Genomic DNA, 21,978 nt, shown 5'->3' on the forward strand with positions numbered 1-21,978 from the left:
AGAAAATAAACGTGAATTTGATAAAGATGCGGTCTCTGTCTGATGGTGTCCAGGCAAGTATCACAACAGTTAGCATAAATGACAAAGGTCTGCATGGCATATGCTGCGAGACAGATGTTGATTAACTACTAGCTGTGTTAGCCAGTAAACAGCCTGGGGTCCTAGAAACTACTGAAATCATCAGAAAAAAAATTGAAATGTAGAGATGTCAGGTAATTGAAAGGAACTACTCTGGGCGTCTCTCTCCTAGGAGGATTCGTTTTGCCGATGTGCTTGCATCGCTTGTGTATTAGCCGCAGGAGTAAAAGGGATACCATTTTGCCGATGTTAGCAGCTAAGTGACTTTGTCTTTCTTTTGAGGTTTCGTTTTGCAGATGTGCTCGTCTCGCTTGCATAAGAGTTTCTCTCTTTTCTCTGTGGTTTTACTTTGGCAACAGAGTCGCTTTCTTCTTCTGACTCGTTAACTTGGGGCTGCCTTGCCGGCTCTCTGAGCTTCATGCTGTAGTAGCCTTGCACTTCTGGGCCGGCCGGACAGACAGACAGACACGCACACACACACACACACACACACACACACTTCCACGCGTAGACATTTAGTTTTCTGCTTCCTCGGAGGCGGAGCCGTTACCCCGAGACTCCACCTCTCACTTCCGGGCTGAATAGACACACACACACACACACACTTCCACGTGTAGAAGTTCATATATAAGATAAACTATTCTGACCCTGCATTTATAATATAAACAAGTTTGTGACAGTGTCTTTTATATTTTAAAAGGTGTTTTTAAAATAATTATAAGCATATATTTTGTGATAGATATAATAAATAAAATACACAAAAGTTCTAACATCATGGCACTGAAAATTTGTCAGTAGTGATCATTTATGCTAAAAGTTTATATTACCACAGTTTAAAAACATGAAAAAATTAAGAAATCACTTCATTACAGAATGTAGCTGCATTTGGTTATAAAGAACAAGCATATCTCTGATATTAAATAGTTATATATATATATTATATATATATATATATATATATATTATACATTTATTATACAAGAGAACATACAGTGATGAATAATTGGTCATTTTTATTTTCATAGAAAGGAACGGGTCTTCAGCCCTGTGCTTACATTTATTAATTAGTTTGAAGACGATAGTCTATTGAAATTGACAAATTTCTTGCACCTCTTTGGTTCACTTGATGCCGGTCATTTTCCATCAGCTTTTTTCTTTGCACGTGTTCTCGTCGGCTCAGTCAGAATCAATGGTTCCTGAGTAATGGTGGCGCGGTAATTATGACCCAAAAGTTCAATATCCACCATCTGTCCAATATTATTAAGCTCTGTTGGGATGTAGGCAAAGGCGATGCTCTGTTTGGTGGTGTAACTGTAGGCCCCAGACGTTGTGTTTCCTACAACCTGAATAACAAGTAGCAAAAAAAAAAAAAAAAATCATTTTAGACATTGTACTCAGCTAGCACATCAACCCACCATCATCAGAAAGAAGCGGACACAAACTGTGGTGGGAGGAAGTGTGATTCTCAGAGTTATAAGTAACACCAACCAAAAATAATTATACATACTTTGCAAATTCACAGTTTTTCATTTTGTACATCTTTTTATATCATATGGTATTCTACAAACTCAATATACTTTCTACTAAAGCAAATCTAGTTTGCTTAAAAGTGCAAAAAGCCTTTGATAATATAAGAGAGAGGAGATCGGTTCTGAAGGTCGAATGCATAGCAAGGCAGGTAGCATATGAATCGTACAACAGGCTGGTGAACGGGGAGAAAGAAAACGTCATATTCTATCGTAGTCTTCTAGAGTGACCACCACACCAGAGTACATGTGTTACAACTGGAGCACTGGCCAGATAAGTGCTATCTCATTGAGACACAGGCTGAGTGACCAGACATCCGATACTTCCCAGGTCAGTCCCACACATCAAGCCTAATCTAAATCTTTGTGTTCTGTATTTTATACATCACAAGTTACCTTGTGTGGTCGGCACGGTGGCGCAGTGGTAGCGCTGCTGCCTCGCAGTTAGGAGACCTGAGGTTCACTTCCCGGGTCATCCCTGCGTGGAGTTTGTATGTTCTCCCCGTGTTTGAGTGGGTTTCCTCCCACAGTCCGAAGACATGCAGGTTAGGTGGATTGGCGATTCTAAATTGTCCCTAGTGTTTGCTTGGGGTGTGTGTGTGTGAGTCGTGCGGTGGATTGGTTCCTGCTTTGTGCCCTGTGTTGGCTAGGATTGGCTCCAGCAGACCCCCGTGACCCTGTGTTCAGATTCAGTGGGCTGGAAAATGGATGGATGGATGGAAGTTCCCCTGTGCAGTAACTGAGGCCAACACTGTGCAGCACATGTTGCACAAAGCCCCTTGCTACAGACAGCACTTGTACTGTGGTTGAATCTCCAGTCACATTAGTTCTACTGAAAACAAACGAGATGTGACCAAATCGATTGCCCAGTGTGAGGTCTATGTCAACACACTCGCCAGCCAGGTAGCTTGTTAGTGTTATGAATTCTGTGTGTTTTCAAATTTACTGAGCACTTCTTTCAGCTTCATTTTTTATGGCTGTTTCCAAATGAGATGTCAGTTGCTACTGGAAATGACTCAATTAACATCACCGATGAAACACTATAAAAAGTGGTGTGTGAGATATACAAGTTTGTGGATATCCTTAAAAAACAAAATTGACCTTTCATGTGTGTGTGTGTAGTTTAAAAGCTTTAGAATTAAAATGCTAGGTTATATCCTAGAAACTGTTAATGTAAATGGAGGGACATTATGCTCAGACTAGAAATTCACTAGTGAGACTGCATATGGAGTAGCGTGTGCAGTTCTGGACACCATGTTACAAAAAAGGACATAGCAGCACTTGAAACTGTACAGAGGAGTGACCAAGTGCACCCTAGGATTTATGGACATGTCCTACTCTGGCAGACTCAGAGAATTAAACCTGTTTAGTCTCGAGCAGAGGAGACTGCATGGCGACCTGATCCAGGCCTTCCAAATTCTCAAAGGCTTTGATAAAGGAGGTCCAGCTTAACAAGGAATCACATACTTGAGGACACCAGTGGAAATTAAGGGGAAATGCATTTAGGATTGAAGCCAGAGTGCACTTTTTTAGGCAAAGAGGTATGGGAATCTGAAACAAAGACATGCAGTTGAAGCAGACACCTTGACAACCTTTAAGAAGTATCTGGATGAGATAGTGGGACAGTTTAACTATTAACAAAAACAGACATTCCTGAATTTTACCTTCTGTTCTCCTTACTATGGTTATTTGAATAGCAATTTGGTTGTGACAAATGATAGGCCAGCTCTGGTTTTAATCTTGGCTTAAGTTCACCTTTACTCTCCCAGTCATGTCATTTCTCAGTTAGCCTTTCCTTGTGTAAGGCATAACAGTTACAGCCATGTATGTACCTATGAAAGATTATTTCAGATGAAAAATACATTCCTCAGAAATAGAGCAACTAGCTACAAGTCTTCAGTTAAAAAAACTAAATTCTGTATACTTTTGGTTAGTTGTTTGTATCTTATGTGGTGGATTGCTTCTTCTTCTTTATGTTGTTGTTGTTGGTCTGGCACATGTGACATGTTGTTGATAATATAGCTTAGAGGAATGCAATGGCTGTGTAGTGATGCCTCCTTGTTCCTTGTAGGATATGGTGAAGAAGTTTTGAAACATTGTGCTATTTTGTAAATGTATAACTTAAACACATAAACCTATAACTGCAGAACTTCAAATCCTACAATTAGGCATTTGTAAAATTGTATACAGTAGACCCCCGTGAAGTCGCGGTTCAGAGTTCGCAGATTTTTCCCTTAGAACCTAACTAATAATTGTTAGCGGAAACAGCAAATATGCTCCACAATTTTTTTATGCCTTTTTTTCGTGGCAATTCTGTACTGTAGAGAGAACACAAAGCAACCATAGAGGAAAAGGTGGCTGGTGATGGTGAAAGTAGCCAATCCAAGAGCGTTATTCATTTCTCCTTGCTGCTGATTAGCTGCTGCTCTGTGATGCATCCTCGGCAGATGCAGCCCAGCATTCCCATATCATAACAGTTTACTGTGTGTAGCGATCTCAAGTGTTTCACTGAGTGTTCTTGTGTTTTTCGTTTTGTTCTTCTTAAAGCCCTAAGATGTCATCCAAACGCCCTGCACCTTCTAAGGCTTCTTGCAATGAACCTAAACGCCAGAAGAAGTTTAAGAGACTCCAGGAGAAGGTTGAACTACTGGATTTCCTCCAGGAACTAAAAAGTTATGCCGCTGTAGCCATCCGAGGAGCTGTAAATCCTCTGCTTTGCTGTGCAGTCATTATCTTCATTACATACCTTCATTGTACTGCACAGATAATTCATCATCATCATCTTTTAATCAATATCATTCATTATTGGTGAGTACCCGTACATTTTACTGTATTTTTATTAATTTAAATTATTACGTATTTACCCTACTTATACCAAAGAAAACGACAGCACATACCAAAGAAAACTTGCATAAATTACAGTACATGTAGGGGTAACATTGGTATTTTACGTTCTAGCACTGCAGGAGACACAGCAGTACAGTACTGTACAGTATACGGGTTTACCTTAACATTCTTTTTTTTTTAGGGTAATGTATTAAGCTGAGTTTGAAATGAAATTAAAGTGTTTTGGGGGCATATTTAGAGTTTAAACTATAAAAATAGGCATTTATAGGCATTTTGTTGGCCACATACAAAATTTGCGGTTTTTAACAATTCGCAAATTTCGGGGGTCGTCTGTATTGCTTACAAAATCTTAAATAGTATGTCTTGTGTGAGTAATAAACTACTCTATAGATAACTATCTGTTAGGATGTGTCAATGTTTAACAGCCTATTTATTCCACAGGTGTCTTGCCTGTGTTTTAAATATTCAGTTCTGGAAAACTGATTTTGAGCTTAGCAGAATAGTGTGCAGGAAATTGCACTACCAGCCCCTGGGGTGCTCTGTGAAATGAAAAATTAGTCCAAATGGGTTTCCTTAATCTCTTCCTTTAAGGAATCTAATCTGATTAAACTGACCACCCTGTACTTTCCATTCCAACCAGAAGGACACAAACTGATAAGACGAGAAGGCAAAGTATGGGAGAGATTATTATTGCAGACACTAAAGGATCACTGCTATTCTTCCTAATCAATAGCAATACACCAACAGGCATTGTGAAACCTGCAGATACCTGTTGTGTTTTTATGTTGTTTCGTTTAGTCTAATTTATCATTTGTTTATTATAGTGTATAATGTCACTTTAACTGCACTTTGCGAGTTGAGCCCCGGGAGGCAGGACCACCCTGACATCACTCCTTCCGAGCCCTCACTCTGGCTATTTAAGGCCACAGCCGAGTAAGATCAGATCAGGAGATCACAGTGCTTCTGTTTGTGAGTGTTGCTATTTTTGGTGGATTTTCTAGTTTTCTTTAATTAGTTGGCTTCTTTAATTGTTGGACTTGATTTTCTGTTGTTGTTACTTGTATTTCTGAATAAATCAGTAGTAACTTTCTTTAGCTAAATAAGGAAAAAAGAGAAATCTTAGTAGTTGGCAACACACTGAGCTTGTAACCTAAAGACTATCCAAAACCGTTTCTCAAGCCCAAAACAACAAATCTAGATGGAGAAGTCAGTTACATCAAGAATAACACACTCAAAGTAGATTGCAATCGAGTTTTATCCAAACCTCGGTTAATGTGTTAGTGGATGGGTTGACCTTTATGGCATACTATCATTTTTTGATGATGTAACAAGTGGCGCACACCAGAGCATCTCTGGAGAAGATTTCCATAGACACATACAAATGCAAATGGCGGTGCCCATAACAAACCATAAATGGCATTGCAGTGCACACAAAGGTTTGCGTGTTTATATTATTCTCAATCTTCCAGTAAAATGCTGAAGCAATTAAAATGAATATCAAATGGTACGCACACAATATCTTAAAATTTATAGAATGCAACTCAAGGGACAATGTTTTTAGACTTAGCAATGCATTAATAAACTGGACAAAAGTATTGCAGGCAGTTATGGTAACATTTAGTTAACAGCACCCATGTGTCTGTGGGTTTACCTTCATCTGGATCTCTACAATGAGATTTGTACCCTTTTTTCAAAAATTTCCAATGACAATGTTAATTCATCAAACTCCTTCAATGTAAATGATCAGGGCACCATTGAATTAGGAAAAGAAAATACAAAACGAAGCATTTCTTTACAAAGGAGCTAGTAGAAATCCAAGACATGCTGCCCATCATGTTTTTGAAGCAGGTACTGTGGTGTTACAGATGAATCAACTACCTAACCACATCTCTCAAAAGAACTGAATAATCTCTTCTGTTTTTTGAGATTATAAATGAGGTGGTATTGTATATTGCAATAAAATATACTGCAGTGTATTCAAATGTTGGTACTATATAAGACTTTATGGTCACAGTCTACCCTTTTATCACATGAACACTTCCATCAGAATATCACAAAGACCATGACCTGTATATGACCGTGATTACAGTTTAGTCTAATGTCCTACAGAGTGACATGGTATGGTAGGGTCACAGTATGAATAAATTAACAAAAACCTGCAGGGACTCTGTGAAAGAGACAACATAATCTAAAAGGGGCTACTGACCCCTGGAGGCAGCTCCGTCAGGTTAAATATTGTTGTGAAATTCTGCTACTCAGGTTGATAACATGGGGGCTTCCATCACTTTCCTGACCTTTCTTTCTCTCTCATCCAATCAAGAGTTTCCCATTCTTAGAAGTTACACCTCAAGCACTTTAGACCACAACCCTGTAGCAGGTTTTCCAACAATATAGTATATAACACAGTTACCTGATTACAATGTTGCTTATAAAATATCATTATTTTGAAACTGCAAATTTTACATACCTTTCCGTTGTACCACACTGTTTCATTTCCTTCTGGATCAATGTTGTCCGTCTGCAATGTGAGATAAGCCAGCTTACGCCACAGACCCTTAGCTTTAATGTCTAGCAGTGCCTGCTTCCCAATGAAATCTGTAGGCTAGAAAAGGGCACTAATGTTAGAGCTAAATTAAAAAATACACATTTTCTAAATAAAGAACACACCCAAAAGAGTAACTGTTGAACAACTAAACAAATAAATTCAAAATGTGACATAGAATGAACAGGTAATTGCATTTAGTAGGGTGGGAAAAAGGAATAGGCACACTGTTAAATGACATTGGTATGTTTACATTTATTTTTACTGCATTAATTGTCTATTGTTAGTTAGTTTTATAATTATACTTATTATGGGTATCACTGTTGTCTTACTGTGCCAGAGTCCTGGGTTCTGTTCCTGTGTCTGTTTGGAGTCTGCACAGTCCCTCCAGCAGGTTTCCACTGGGTACTCATCTCACATACTAAAGACATGGGTGTTAAAGTACATTTATTTGCAAGTCCAAACTGGCACATAATGAGGGTATGCCATACCTTAATGCTTATTGGGACTTCTACCCAACATTTCCATAAAACAGATGGACACATGTAATGCAAGAACTGATTGGTTGACATCCAGAATGTTGTGAAAGGGAGTCTGGTCCATAGCTGAAGAGAGTGTAAGGCCTTCAAGAGGCTAGTCCTTCTTGTCTGCCTAGAATAGGCCTCATCCTAAAGGGCATAAATCCAACAAGACAACTCTCCCAGAGTTCCACAGGAGCATGTGACACATGTTGTCATCAGCGGGATCTAAGTTCTGGCACATGTGATTCTAATTTTATAAGGAGTTTTGGATATAAATACGTGTGATTAACTGTGTCCTTCTGATCTCTGTATTCTGACTTTCTTTTCGTTCAGCGGTTTCTGATTCTTGTCTTAAGTTTCTGGATTGCTGAAAGATTGGTTTGTCTTTTGGCAGGGACCCCTACTTGAAATTTTTGACCACGTTTCATCTCCTGATACTATAATTAAAAGCTTTTTACTGTCTCTTGTCAAGAAAAATTGTCAAACAACATGGCACTGAAATGATATCAAAGAAAGATAAAAATAAACATAAATAAACGCAATAAAGTCGATGAAACCATATTTCTTATGGCCAAAAATATTAATGACAAAAAGGAGTAACAATCTAAATAAAAAATGTTTAAAAAAATCTGTATTTAAAATGACATATTTTTCTTTTTAAATCCTGACAAGTTACAGTGCTTTTGAGCCATCTGTGATGGGGAGAAGGAGAAATAACCACAGTGGGCCAGTGTTTTATGACCTAAGTACTGGTATATCCTTTTTTTATTGTTTGTCTGAAAAGACGTTTGCATATCCTTTGAAACTGGAGAAAATGCTGAGGGAAATAAAACTGGACCATCTTGGAGTGTAGGCTGGGTCGTGCCTGAGCTGTGTCAATAAGAACTACACATCCACCTATTCAAGAGGTGTGTCAAGAAGCCACAAGATTCCATAAATTAAAGCTGATACAGAGGTTTGGCTTTTCACACTGGCACTTTACATCCAATGAGGAGGCCAAGCCATCGGTCACTCCATGCCGGCCATTTGGGAGGAAAGACCAACCCGGACCAGAGACTAATCAACATAAAGACAGAGAGCCACCTGGTAGTAGGCATGAGATAGATAGATAGATAGATAGATAGATAGATAGATAGATAGATAGATAGATAGATAGATAGATAGATAGATAGATAGATAGATAGATAGATAGATAGATAGATAGATAGATAGATAGATAGATAGATAGATATTTTATTAATCCCAATGGGAAATTCACATTCTCCAGCAGCAGCATACTGATACAATAAACAATATTAAATTAAAGATTGATAATAATGCAGGTAAAAAACAGACAATAACTTTGTATAATGTTAAATGTTAACGTTTACCCCCCCAGGTGGAATTGAAGAGTCGCATAGTGTGGGGGAGGAACAATCTCCTCAGTCTGTCAGTAGAGTAGGACAGTGACAGCAGTCTGTCGCTGAAGCTGCTCCTCTGTCTGGAGATGATCCTGTTTAGTGGATGCAGTGGATTCTCCATGATTGACAGGAGTCTGCTCAGCGCCCGTCGCTATGCCACGGATGTCAAACTGTCCAGCTCCATGCCAACAATAGAGCCTGCCTTCCTCACCAGTTTGTCCAGGTGTGAGGCGTCCTTCTTCTTAATGCTGCCTCCCCAGCACACCACTGCGTAGAAGAGGGCGCTCGCCACAACCATCTGAACTGCTATTTAGGTTTTAATAACATTATTTTGCCAATATTTACATTTGTACTCTGCTTATATTTTGGGTATATTATCTACAATACATGATTAATAATTTTGAAACTTTTTCTCCTGCCTGTTCTGGTACTCTATCTTGTTGCCTAAGGTCATAAATATAAAAGGTAATGTAACTAATGAGTACCACAGCAACACATTTGGGGTGTTTTGTTCAGGTCTGTGTAATAAAGAGTATAGAAGAGAATACGGTCACACCCTAGAACCCTATCACGACAAAACAGTTGACAACTCTAAATTGTCTGGTGGCTGTGCGTACAAGTGTGTGAGTGTGAGTGTGAGTGTGTGTGTGTGTGTGTGTGTGTGTGTGAGAGCAAGTCTGCCCTACAATGGAATGGCACACACCTGTGTATATAAGGTCCAACAATTCACACTGCATGTTAAGACAAAAAGCAAATCATGAAGTCTGAGCAATTCACTCTAAACCCCCAAAATAAATTTGTGGTGAGGCACAGATCAGGGAAAAGTATAAAACCATTGCGCTCCCAGTAGCATCATGGCCTCAATAACTGCCAAAAAGAAGAACATTGAAAGCACCAGGACTCCTCCCAGACCTGGTCATCTGGCCAAACTGAGTAAATGGGAAAGAAGAGTCTTGGTCTGGAAGGTGACAAAGAACCCAATGGTCACTCTAACAGAACTTTACTAGTCTTCTGCTGAGATGGGAGAATCTGTCAGAAGGTTTTCAAATGGCAAATTTATCCATTTAAGTTGAAATCTACATGAAATTAAAGTGTGAAGATGGTGAAGGGATCTGAATACTTTCTGAATTGACTCTATGTGCAACTCCAGGGCAACATGAAGCAAGTGATTCATGGAAACAACTTCCTAAATAAAGAAACCCTTTTAGCTATTCTTTTACATAAGCAAGTCGAGTGCAAATAATATGAGAATTTTCACTGGAGTAAAAAAATAGTTTTAGTTTTTAAAGTTAAATATTTTCCTCTTCTTACCATTTACTCTTATTGTGATTTTTACAGCACTGATGATGATAAAAATATTATAAAATGTTTTATATAAAAAAAAAACTCAGAGGATAACTCCCCTACCTTATTTAATTTGATAAAGTAATCCAAGCCAGCTTCTAAAGGGTTTGTGTCACAATTCATCTATTAAAAACAAAAAAAAAATGATATAAGCAAGAATGTTTTAATACATCCTGAGTCATAATTTTAATGTTAAATAATACAGTCCTAACCTCTGCACCCCAAGCTCTGAAACCTTTCTCTAAGCGTAGAGAGTTCATTGCATATGTTCCAAAGTTATCAATCCCTGCATCTTGTCCTGCTTCCATGATGTTCCGGTAAAGTGTGGCAGTATCTTGACGTCTATGATACAGCTCCCAGCCAAGTTCTCCTGTTTTACAATTTAAGAGCAGAGATTAGGGTGAAAGTTTTCTGATTAAATAATGCCACAATAAAATTCTTCTACTTCAAACAAGAGTATCAAGTAACCGTTAAATGTCGCTCCTCTTTTCAAACAATTTCACTCATATAAAGATTTTGATTTGACCGATAATGTACGCAGTTTGATGGTAGGTGGTCAATTCACTTCAATTTTCAAAACAATCAGGTATTTCCATTCTCTTTATTTTGGCCATAGCCAAATCTATAACTGCCGAATAACTGATTTAAGACTAGATGGGCACTGAAAATTCAATAGCTGAAATGCACACTGGAATTAACAAAATACAATTTTATATATTGCTTTAAATTTTATTGCACAATAAAATGCATGAAATTTTGATAATATTTGGCACATAGATACATTGGTTTGATGTGTTTTATAAGCAAGTGTTTTTATTTCAGCATCCTTGCTTTACCTTAGCACTAGTCACTGTGTCAGTCGTTAGGCACATTTACTGAGTAGGCTGTTTTGAATGTCGACATCTGCATCTCTTGCTGTGCTTTGTTATCAACTCTTTTAACAGAAGTCCCTTTCACCTCCTTCAGATTGTATACGACACACTTCAAATGCATATTTTGCAATTTATATTTTCAGGAACATACCTGCCAATTCTTTTAATCTTACATTCAACTCTCTTGCTGTAACAATGAACAACAGTGACAAAGTATTGTTCACTTTTATTTGTCATCCATTGATGTCTTTGAATGCTAATGTATAATCTGATTTTACAGCAAGGTTTTTCTTTTGCAAAAGGTTATGTTTATTTTGAACAAATGCAGTGTGCTCCCCACACACACAGCACACATACATGTATATGTTTGATAGGGGTCTCTTTAGGAGACTTTCACCTGTAGACAGTTCATCATAACCTGAGGCTTGCTGTCTGTTGGACCAGGTTAATATCACTACCCCTACATTCAGTCCCACCTTCATTAGGCGCTGGATTGAGTTAGAGATATGACGCTCAGTGTCCAATTGTTCCTACCCACTTTAAGCAAAATTCACTCACGGTTCTCTCCAGATGTACATATTATACACTCTCCGAGACTAGCTTAGCACTAATATGTAGCTAGAATATTTCATAGATAACTGTAACAGAGAAGGGTTATTTTACAAGAATTGTATACAGTAGTACTGGTCCTATGCAAACCAGACATCAATTGAAATTATCTCTCTATTATATAAAAAAATCATTCAACGCGACAAGACTTTTTGGAGACAAGATTTTTTGGAAGAGAGATTTTTTCAAGTCCCACGAGAGGAGACTTTTACCTTGACATTTTTTCAAGTCACCCCCTCCTCTCAAACATTTTCAGATAAGACCTCAACTCTCATTCATGTGAATGCTTTTGTCAGATACAATTCTTGTGCTCACAGCTCTTATACATTTTAACATTTTCCTCGATTTAAGTTCCCAATTAAAGAAGATGTATTATGTCCAAATCTTATTGAAGAATTTCATCACGAAGGGTTATCAACAGAAAAACATGAGTACACATGCAATCCTAGCACCGAGAAACGAGGAAGTCAAACGAATTAATGCCAAAAATGTTGATCGGTTACACAAATTGGTTAAATGTGTCCAAAAATGTTGAACGGGTACACAGCAAATAGGTTAAATGCGTATCAATAGACTGTTGAAACAGTTGGTGGTGATCATGTGGAAGATGAAAACAACAACTTACAATATCCCAAAGAAAATCCACAACCGTTAACACCGTCTGGTCTTCCACTACACGAATTACTGTAGAAAGAAGGATGTATCCAAGAAAGGTAATGTAGTACATCTTCCGTGGATAACATTAGACAAAAAAGGAGATCTTGATATGCCATTTGTATTACGTTAACAGTTTCCAGTTAGAATAGCTTTTGCAAAGACAATTTACAAATCTTACAGCCAAACATTTGTAAAAATCATTTTATTTAATAGTGAGAAAGAAACGGAATTCAATCACGGGCAATTATTTGGTGCGTTGATGCATATGTAACAATTCCCATGAAAATAAAAATCTGTTTAAATTGTACATTCGCATCCCCATACACAAGCGTCAGAACCGCAAAGAGGCTAGTGCAGGCCCAGGGGTTGGCGAGTGGGGTTGGCAGAGCTCCCTAGTAAAACATGAAAACATAGGAAATTTTATTTGGAGTGTGTTTATGTATTCAAGAACACCAGTGTAAGTTAATGGTAAACTAACTTTAAAATAAATGCCAGGAAGCACTTCTTTACACAACGTGTTGTGGTAATCTTAAACATCTCCACTGTCATGCCTACCTGTGTATGATATTCTAATGGCTGTGACTGAAGTACCAGCCAGTGTTAGTGGTCGACAGTGCAGGAATTTAAAAGTAGAGTCACTTAGGTCCTCTGTGGTCAGCTTCTGGAGGACTAATCGAGCATTTGGCCCAGTCACACCAAGTACTCCCATTTCATCTGTTACATTTTTAATCTCCACGTTATATGCTCCATCTATTGCCTTCTGTTCAATCCACCTAACAAAAAATAAAATAAAAGAAATAATCAGAAACATCTATCACATAAATAATACAAACACGAATAATACAATCATTTACATGTATACGCAAATTAGATCAGTTATTTCTAATCACTAGCTGGAAATGCCCAGAGTTATAGTAAATCATGTATTTAGATTAATGGGAAACTAAATTTAAAATGAATGTCAGGAAGCACTTCTCTACACAAAGTGTTGGAGGAATACAAAACAAACCATAGAGTTGTGGAATTTAAGAGGAAACACTGACAACTTAAAAAATATCTAGGTGAGATATATGAACAACCCATCCATTAATGTACTGACTACACAGGGCAGGCAGTTGTTTTAAATAGGGGTGGAACCAGAAGATGGATTGTAAAAAATAACTAGCCAAGTTCAAAAGTGGAAAAACAAGATTTAGTAAACTCAGCAAAGGATGCGAGTCAAGAATCGTAAGTGGAGAATCTTAGCTAGAATGTCAGAATCCAGAAGAGTAAGAAAATCCAGAAGTAAATCTTAGTCAAGGGGCAGAAAAGAGTTCAAAACCATAAATTATTTTAAATGATCAAACAAAAACATTACAACTTTAGAAAATTTTGATGAGAACAAGCAATTCAGCCCAAAAAAGCTTGCTGATCGCACTTACTTAACACTAGAATTACCAAAGCCTACGAAAAAACTCATAAACCCAGCCCACCTTAAATCCCTTCGCACCTCTCAGTCAGTGTCTTTTGTCTTGTAAATGTGTCAATCAAGACAAGGCTTGAGCTGGGAGAACTTTGTGCCCTTTCTGCGGCGGTGGGGGGATGGAATAGTAGGCTGCTTGCTTCAAGTACAGCTTGGAAGTTCCCTAAAGTCCTATTCTCTACTACACTACTTGATCATGTATGTCACGCGTCTACGGTTTTCTCTGTGAAGAAAAGCTTTTTCATGTTTATGTGAAAGCTACTCTTAACAAGTTCCCAACTGTCTCCCTGTGTTCCTGTTAAACTCATTTTAAATTAACCTTTTGGATCCGCTGTATTAATTCGTTTTATAATTTTCCAAACTTCAAACATGTCACCTCTTTATCTCTGTTTAATTAAACTGAAAAGGTTCAACTTCTTTAATCTTTCTTCATAGTTCCTACCTTTCAGTACCAAAATCAGTCTAGCTGCTATTCTCTGGACTTTATCTAGCACTTCTTTGTCATTTTTGTAGCCATGAGACCAAAACTGCACATAGTACTCCAGATGAGGCCTCATCAGTGTGTTAAAAAGCTTGAGCAGAACCTCCTTGGACTTGTGCTCCACACATCAGGGCGCTATATAACCTGACATTCTGTTAGCCTTCTTATTGGCATCTGTACACTATTGGGATGTTGATAGTGACTCATCCACTATAGCTTTTAGGTCCTTCTCATAAGGTATACTTTCAGACCTCCAATTGTGTATTCCAGTCTAACATTTCTACTACCAATATGTAATCCTTTACATTTACTGATATTAAATTTCATCTGCCACAAATCAGCCCAAGTCTGTATGCTGTCCAAGTCACTCTTCAATGATTTGGCTGATTCCACTTCATCTGCCATTCCATCTTACAGGGTATCTATCATCTGCAAACTTGACCTGCTTATTATTTATATTTCTATCCCAATCATTTACTGTATATGTATATTAAAAATAGCACTGACCCCTGAAGAATATTACTTTTATAATCATCTAATTCTGATAAGGCTTCTTACACCATACCCCTCTGCTTCCTGTGTTTTAGCCAATTCTGCACCCATCTACACAAAACACCCAGAATTCCCACTTTTAGTTTCATCACTAACCTTTCTTGTGGTACCTTATCAAATGCTTTCAGAAAATCAAGATGAATAACTTCATATGCACGTCTCTTACTGTAACTTTTTCTTGATCCCTCACTACATTCCAGCATGTCAGTAAAGCACGACTTCCTCTGTCTGAACCCTTGTTGACTGTTCAGTAAATCTCCTGTTTTTGCCATGTGCTGCTCAATCCATTCCTTAATAATTTCAATAATTTCTTCCAATATTGTACCTGTGATGCATGTTGAGCTTACTGGCCTATAGTTACTTGCATCTACACAATCACCATTTTCACAGAACAGGGTAATATTTGCTAGTCTCCAGTCCTTTCCATCGTGTGCCATGGATTTCCTAAAAATATCTAACAAGGGTTTATACAGTACATACAACCACTAACCTTCTTAAGCCTTATCTAGTCCTGGTGATTTGTTAGATTTCAGACTGTTTAATCTAAACAATGCATCTCTCTCTACAAATGCTAAATCTGATGATGTATTCACAAACTTGAACGATGAGTGCTCTGTGCTGCCGGCTTAAAAGTCAAAATTCTGATTGCGTTACTCAGTGTGACTTCTGCAGTGGTGTAACCTGGCGACCCTTGAAGATGTCCCTAACTACAGGTGCTCAAAGTAGTGGCACCCATAACAAAAGCAAATTTAATTTTCAACACCTTTAAAAATGAGTTTGATTCAGAAAAATAGTGTTAAATGTCCAAATTCCTTGACATTTAAAACTACAAAAACAAAGTCTCTGTTATTCTTACAGGCCAAATAGAAACTGTTAAATAAATAAATAAATAGCAGATCATGACAATTAGTTAATGAAATGAATGCACTTGACTGAATAGTCTCATTGTTTGTCAGACTTATGTTCTTCTGTATCGTCTTAAGTGTAACTTGGTGATTTTAATTTCTTCTTACAGTTAATATTATGGAACAGCATTTATTTAAAATTGAAGTGACATAAATGTGAGCAAATATATTTGCAAATCACTAATGTTACACCATCAAAGGCCAAATTACATCTTTATATATATATATAAAAAGCAATGTCTATCTGTCTGTATGTTTGTCCACTTTTCATGAGAGAACTACTTAGTGGATTTAGATCGGGTTTTTTTCTATAATGTGCTTGAACATTATGGTTGATTTTGCGACCTCTCTCATCGTTCGCTTGAGGTACCGATTTATTTGCACAAATCAGAGAGACCCAGCAGGCTGAGAGGAGGGGGGCGGGGCGTATCTTACATCCACTTAGCTAGCGAATGAGAGAACTACTTAATGGGTTTAGATCGGGATTTTTTTGTACTTGCTTGAACATTCTGGTTGATTTTGCGACTTCTCTCATCACGCTAATTATCATAGTTCACTTGCAGGAGTGATGTATTCGGGATAATCCGAGGCAGAGGTTGCGGGCCCAGGGGAGAGGGAAGCGTGACGTCAGGAGTAGGGAGCCAGGCAAGGCCTTCCTCACTGCCCTGTTTCACTTCTACACAGGCGGAAGCCACGGGGGATGGCTAGTATTTAATTAAAATTAAATATTCTTCTATACTGTATATTGTTATTGTTTAATAACACAATGTCCTTCCAGAAGAGATTCTGTTTCCCTTTCGTGATAATTTTCATTATCTTTTGGTTTCAGCAGTTCACAAAATGGATGGATTGACAAAATATACAACAGTACTGAACACTGTCAGTTGTGTGTTCTATACTTGAAACCATTTCCTGGGATTTGAATTATGTATTACTCTTATTTGTGTTATTTATTATTCATTTCGTTATTTATGTGATGTCATCACGTCACTATTTTTTCCCCATCTGAGTTGGTTGCATGGGTGCTGCCATTTGTTTGTAGCAATAACTCACGTTGCTAGTCATGTGATTTGTGACCAATGATGTGTTATGATTTGTAATCTTGTTTATTTTTTCCCAGGTTTTTTAATACATAAAAATCAAAACCATTCCATTGTTGGGGTATCTTAACCCAAATAATCTAGTTCTGTTGTTTTGTGATTTTCTTCTTTAATTAAAAGTTAATAATTTTTGCCATAGTTTTCAATGCCATTTTGTTTTGTTATTGAATGTTGCAATTTGGAAATATTAGCATGCTTTGTTGCTATTGCAGTTTCTTACAATCTTTTTGGAGGGCACAATTGGTGACCTTATCATATGCGACAGTATAAGTCACCAACAGAATTTCTTTTCTATCCAAGATTTGGATAAAAGCATAGCAGTTACTATCTGGCTTTGTTATTGACCCCTGCTTTTACTCTTTGACTATGATTCTTGTGGTTAGCTTTTGGCTTTGATGATCACTTTTCTTTGATCTTCTGGTATCAAAGTTGCTTTGTTTTTTTCCCCCCCGACTATGATTTTCTCCTGGTCCTTTTATAAAAAAATTTTCTGACTGTTCTTCTAGTCAGCACATTATGTCACCGCACTTCCTGTATAAAAGATGGCGGTGGGCTCAGTAGTTTGTCCAATCTTTAGATCAAAGACCTAAAACAAAGAAACTACTAATGCTAACGGTAAACAAAAACATTAAGACCTTTAGGCTTGACTTTGCTGCTGACTTTGAGATCAGTTTCATTTCAGCTTTCATGCTTTTTTTTGCTTTTTTCTGAAAAGCCACCTTTTCAGTTGTGACAATCTAATGAATTGTATCATCTTATTGTGGTAACAGGGTAAATAAGGATGAATATTAAAGCTTTTAACAATGAAACATATTGTATCATTAGTATAGACAGGAATTATGATCTTAAAAAATAAAGTAAAAAAACTCCAACATATTGACTACATCTCTCTAAAAAAATCCTGGGACAAGACGAGACTCTCTCAGAGAGATACTTTCATGTCCCGCAAGACAAGACTTTGTTCCAAGAGATTTAACACTAGAATTACCAGAGCCTACGAGAAAACTTGTAAATCCGGCCCACCTTAAATCTGTTCGCACCTCTCCATCAGCGTCTTTTGTCCTGTAAATGTGCCGATTAAGATAAGTAGCAAGCAGCCTGCTATTCCATCCCCCCACCATCGCAGAATGTGCACAAAGTTCTCCCAGCTCATGCCATGATTGATTATCTGGGAGTGAAGTGCTGGAGTTTTGGAGTGGAAATAATAGATCGCTATTTGGAACACATGCATTTCATGTGTGTTCCATTTCTACAATAATCTGTGTAAACACATTGTTAAAACAGAAACTTTTTCATATTTTAGTAATAAATGTTACAAAATGTAGGTGTAAACTATAGAATGTGTGAAGCCTGAAGTCCAAAGATCATATAAACACTTTCACAAAAGATTCAAGGATGATACAACAGCTTCCGTGGCGTAGCGGTAAGATTTGCTGACTTGTAATCAACAGGCCACCGTTTTGATCCCCACTCCCTCCTATATTTGCCATTTTCAGTAGTGAGCTGCTCTTATTATTATTATACAGTACACACATACATTTGGTTTGCATCTGTAACGGTCGGTGTACATTTATAGTACTGTACTTGTACAGAAAAGCCAAGCAAAATGACACCTTTTATTGGCTAACTAAAAAGATTACAATATGCAAGCTTTCGAGGCAACTCAGGCCCCTTCTTCAGGCAAGACATCTGGGGGGTTCGGGGGTTGATGGGCAAAGCGAACAGGGGGTGAAGCCCCCTAGTATTTAAAAAAAAAAAAAAAAGGGCACAGAGAGTATTCAGATCCCTTCTCTTTCCACACACTTTATTGTGTTGTAGATTTAATTTTAGATGGATATAGTTGCCATTTTTGCCCATCACACTACATTCAATAACCCATAATGACAAAGTGAAAACATACTTTAAGAAAGGTGTGCAAATTTAGTAAAAACCAAAAGTGAAATCTCCCATTCATAGAAGTATTCAGACCCTTTGATGTGGCACTCCAGACTGTGCTCAGGTATATCCTGTTTCCTTATTTATTCTTGAAATGTGTCCAGAACTTCATCAGAGTCCAGCTGTGGTAAACTGAACTGATTGGACATCATTTAGAAAGGCACACACTTGTGTATATAAGGTCTGACAATTTATACTGCATGTCAAGACATTTTTTGTCTAAGCCAAGAAGTCCAAGGAGCTCTCTGTAGACGTCAGTGACCCAGTTCTGTTGAGACATCGATCAAGGCAAGAGTATAAAACTATTTCTAAAGTTCTGAGTGTTCCCAGGAGCATAGTGGTCTCAATAATTGTGAAATGGAAGAGGTTTAAGACGACCAGGACTCTTCCTAGAGTTAACCTTCTGGCCAACCCGAGTAACCGAGAAAGAAGGGCCTTGCAAATAATTCTGAAAACACTTTCACTTTGTCATTATGGATTATTGAGTGTGGACTGCTGGCCAGAAATGGAAAATGTATCCATTTAAAATGAAAGTGAAGGGACCTTAATGTTTTCTGAATACTTTGTATACAGTATATTATCATATGTTATCATCACTATACACTGGCACTGTTTCTACAATTAATAACTGGTACAGAAAACTATAAAACAACATTCCAATGTCCACAGCTTAGGTTAAATGTCAAATACATTTTTCATTTTCCATTCCAAGAGATTTCAAAGACAAAAATTGACTTTCTTTTAAATGAAGTGCCCTAAAAAGAGTTATTTCTCTAGCTCTTTCATATAAAAAGAACCATACATTGCAAAAAGCAGAAGGAATGAAATCCTTCCTTTCACTTTGTGAAATAGAATTAAATTAGGGTCAGAAATAAGAAAAAAAAATCATAGTGCATGTTTTTTCTTTAAAGAGATGTAAGGCAGACATGAAACCCTCCTCCTACTGTATTCATCAAAACTGATCCTCTCCCATACACCTGACAGTTGATGCACTGCAGCTGCGGTCTCTGCATAATATAACCTATTCAGGGTGTACCTTTAACTAAACTTAAATTCCTTACTCATTGCATTCATTAGAAAAAATCCTTTTATAAAGGTTTTATTTGAAAAGACTAAATTAAAATGTATTAGAAGTCCTCCTTTCAGAGAAAATTTATGGTTAATTTACCTGAGGTCGTGAAGCTCAGATCCTGAGCCTGTCACCAACAAAAACTCTCCGTCAGACAACTGAGTCACAGTGACCTCGGAATAAACACGGCCTCTTGGTGTCAGCATGTGACTGATGTTTGTAGAACCTACCTGAAATGGTACAGTACATCCAAATTAGTTGCAAAGTACTAACAAAAGAGCAACTTTCCCAGTGAAAGAAAGCAGCATTAAATCCATTTCTCTTTTATTAATCTGGTGGCCAATTTAAGCATAAATACAAATAAAGAACAAACAAACATGATCAGTTCCATGTGAAGGATGACCTCACTTGAAACCTTCCTTAAGCAGGAGTCTGTCTGTCATTACTGTCTTTTTCTTGTCAGCTTGAGACTTCTCTCTTCTGCTGTCACCACTTATACCTTTACCCAGCTTTCCTTTAAATGGCCTAACCCTTAAATGAATTATATTCAGCCCCACTGTTAAAACATATTAATATAATCACCAATATTAAACCAATAAGTTATTAACTCATTTAACTTGTAGAAGTCTAGGTTTCCATAATGTAACATTCCCCTCCCACTGCATGAATTTATTTATGATTATTTGTTTTAGCCTATGTTAGTATTTCCCTACCATTTTTTTTTCCAGTGAGGGTATGTCCTGCTCCACTGACAGATTGAGGAGATCGTTCCTCCCCCAAACTATGCGACTCTTTAATTCCACCCGGGGGGGTAAACGTTAACATTTAACATTATACATAGTTATTGTCTGTTTTTCACCTGCATTATTATCATTCTTTAATTTAATATTATTTATTGTATCAGTATGCTGCTGCTGAAGAATGTGAATTTCCCATTGGGATTAATAAAGTATCTATCTATCTATCTATATGCATGAGTGGGCTGACATCTTGTTCAGATCTGACTCTTGACTGAGTGTTACACAAAGTGTATTAAGAAAATGGACGCATTTCAAAATATTGTAAATTATCCATTTAATTATCCAAACCCTATTTTATTATTTTCTAATTATCTCATTAATGGTAGATATCACTATAGTGTAGCTGTCAGCACTTTACAGCCACTGTTTTAAACTCCTTGGTTCAAATCCCTCCCTGGGACACTGTCCATATGGAGTCTGTCTGCATCTCTGCTCATTTTTGTCCAGGTACTGTACTCTGATTCTCTCACATCCCAAAGACACACATTTTTATGTAGACATGTTGTGCCTACATGTGAGTGAGCTCTTCAATGTCTGTCCAAGGTTGCTTCCTAACTTGGTGCCAGGATAGGCTCTGATATGACAAAACTCCTCCACTGGAATTAGTGAGTTTTAGAAAATTAACAAATGGTTCAAGGTTTCAAAATGTATCTAGTTGTCTGTAGAAAATAAGACAATCATGGTGTTTTGATCTGTTAATATCATGCCACTCACTAGAACTCCCTTTGTGGTGTATTTGAATGACTTTCACCAGCTGCCATGGTGTTATCATGTTAATGAACACTACAGAAATCATTCCAACGGCAAATTCCAAGTGCAGCTTGAAACAAGACCAAGCCATTCTATTTAAATGCTACCTCTGAATATTTACAAGTTATTCCTTAAGATCCCAATATACCATAACATCGCAATGGTTTATTAAAGAAAGACAAACAAGATGGTAAGAGGCAATTCTACATAAGAAAGATTCTCCAGCTATCATAAATACAGTGGCAAAGAGAATGTATTTTTTTTGGAATAACCTGATTTTATGGATAAATTGGTCATAAAAATATTATCTGATCTTCATGTATGTCACAAGTATAGTCAAACACAATATTCATACTCTAATAACACACAAACAGTTGTAATATTTCATGTCTTTATTGAACACACCCATCAAATATAAACAGTGTGCAGTGGAAAGCGTAGGTGAACCCTTGGATTTAATAACTGGTCAAATCTCATTTGGCAGCAATAATCTCTAACAAGCGTTTCAAGTAGCTGTGGACCAGACCT

General features: G+C 37.4%; 1 protein-coding gene across 2 annotated transcripts in view; it reads right to left on the reverse strand.

Moving 5' to 3' along the window:
- Positions 1-1,071: 1,071 nt before the first annotated feature.
- Positions 1,072-21,978, reverse strand: part of dmgdh (dimethylglycine dehydrogenase) — a 100,738-nt gene continuing 79,831 nt past the window's right edge. For both annotated transcript variants that reach the window (XM_028805717.2, XM_028805716.2), the window contains exons 11-16: positions 20,000-20,130; positions 12,952-13,169; positions 10,471-10,628; positions 10,322-10,381; positions 6,919-7,053; positions 1,072-1,421 (exon numbers count right to left, since the gene is read on the reverse strand). In XM_028805717.2, the coding sequence (XP_028661550.2) occupies positions 1,212-1,421; positions 6,919-7,053; positions 10,322-10,381; positions 10,471-10,628; positions 12,952-13,169; positions 20,000-20,130 (912 nt within the window). In that variant the 3' untranslated portion in view covers positions 1,072-1,211. The remainder of the gene's footprint in view (positions 1,422-6,918; positions 7,054-10,321; positions 10,382-10,470; positions 10,629-12,951; positions 13,170-19,999; positions 20,131-21,978) is intronic.

The sequence above is a fragment of the Erpetoichthys calabaricus genome, chromosome 7 (genome assembly GCF_900747795.2).
Source record: "Erpetoichthys calabaricus chromosome 7, fErpCal1.3, whole genome shotgun sequence".
Lineage (NCBI taxonomy): Eukaryota > Metazoa > Chordata > Cladistia > Polypteriformes > Polypteridae > Erpetoichthys > Erpetoichthys calabaricus.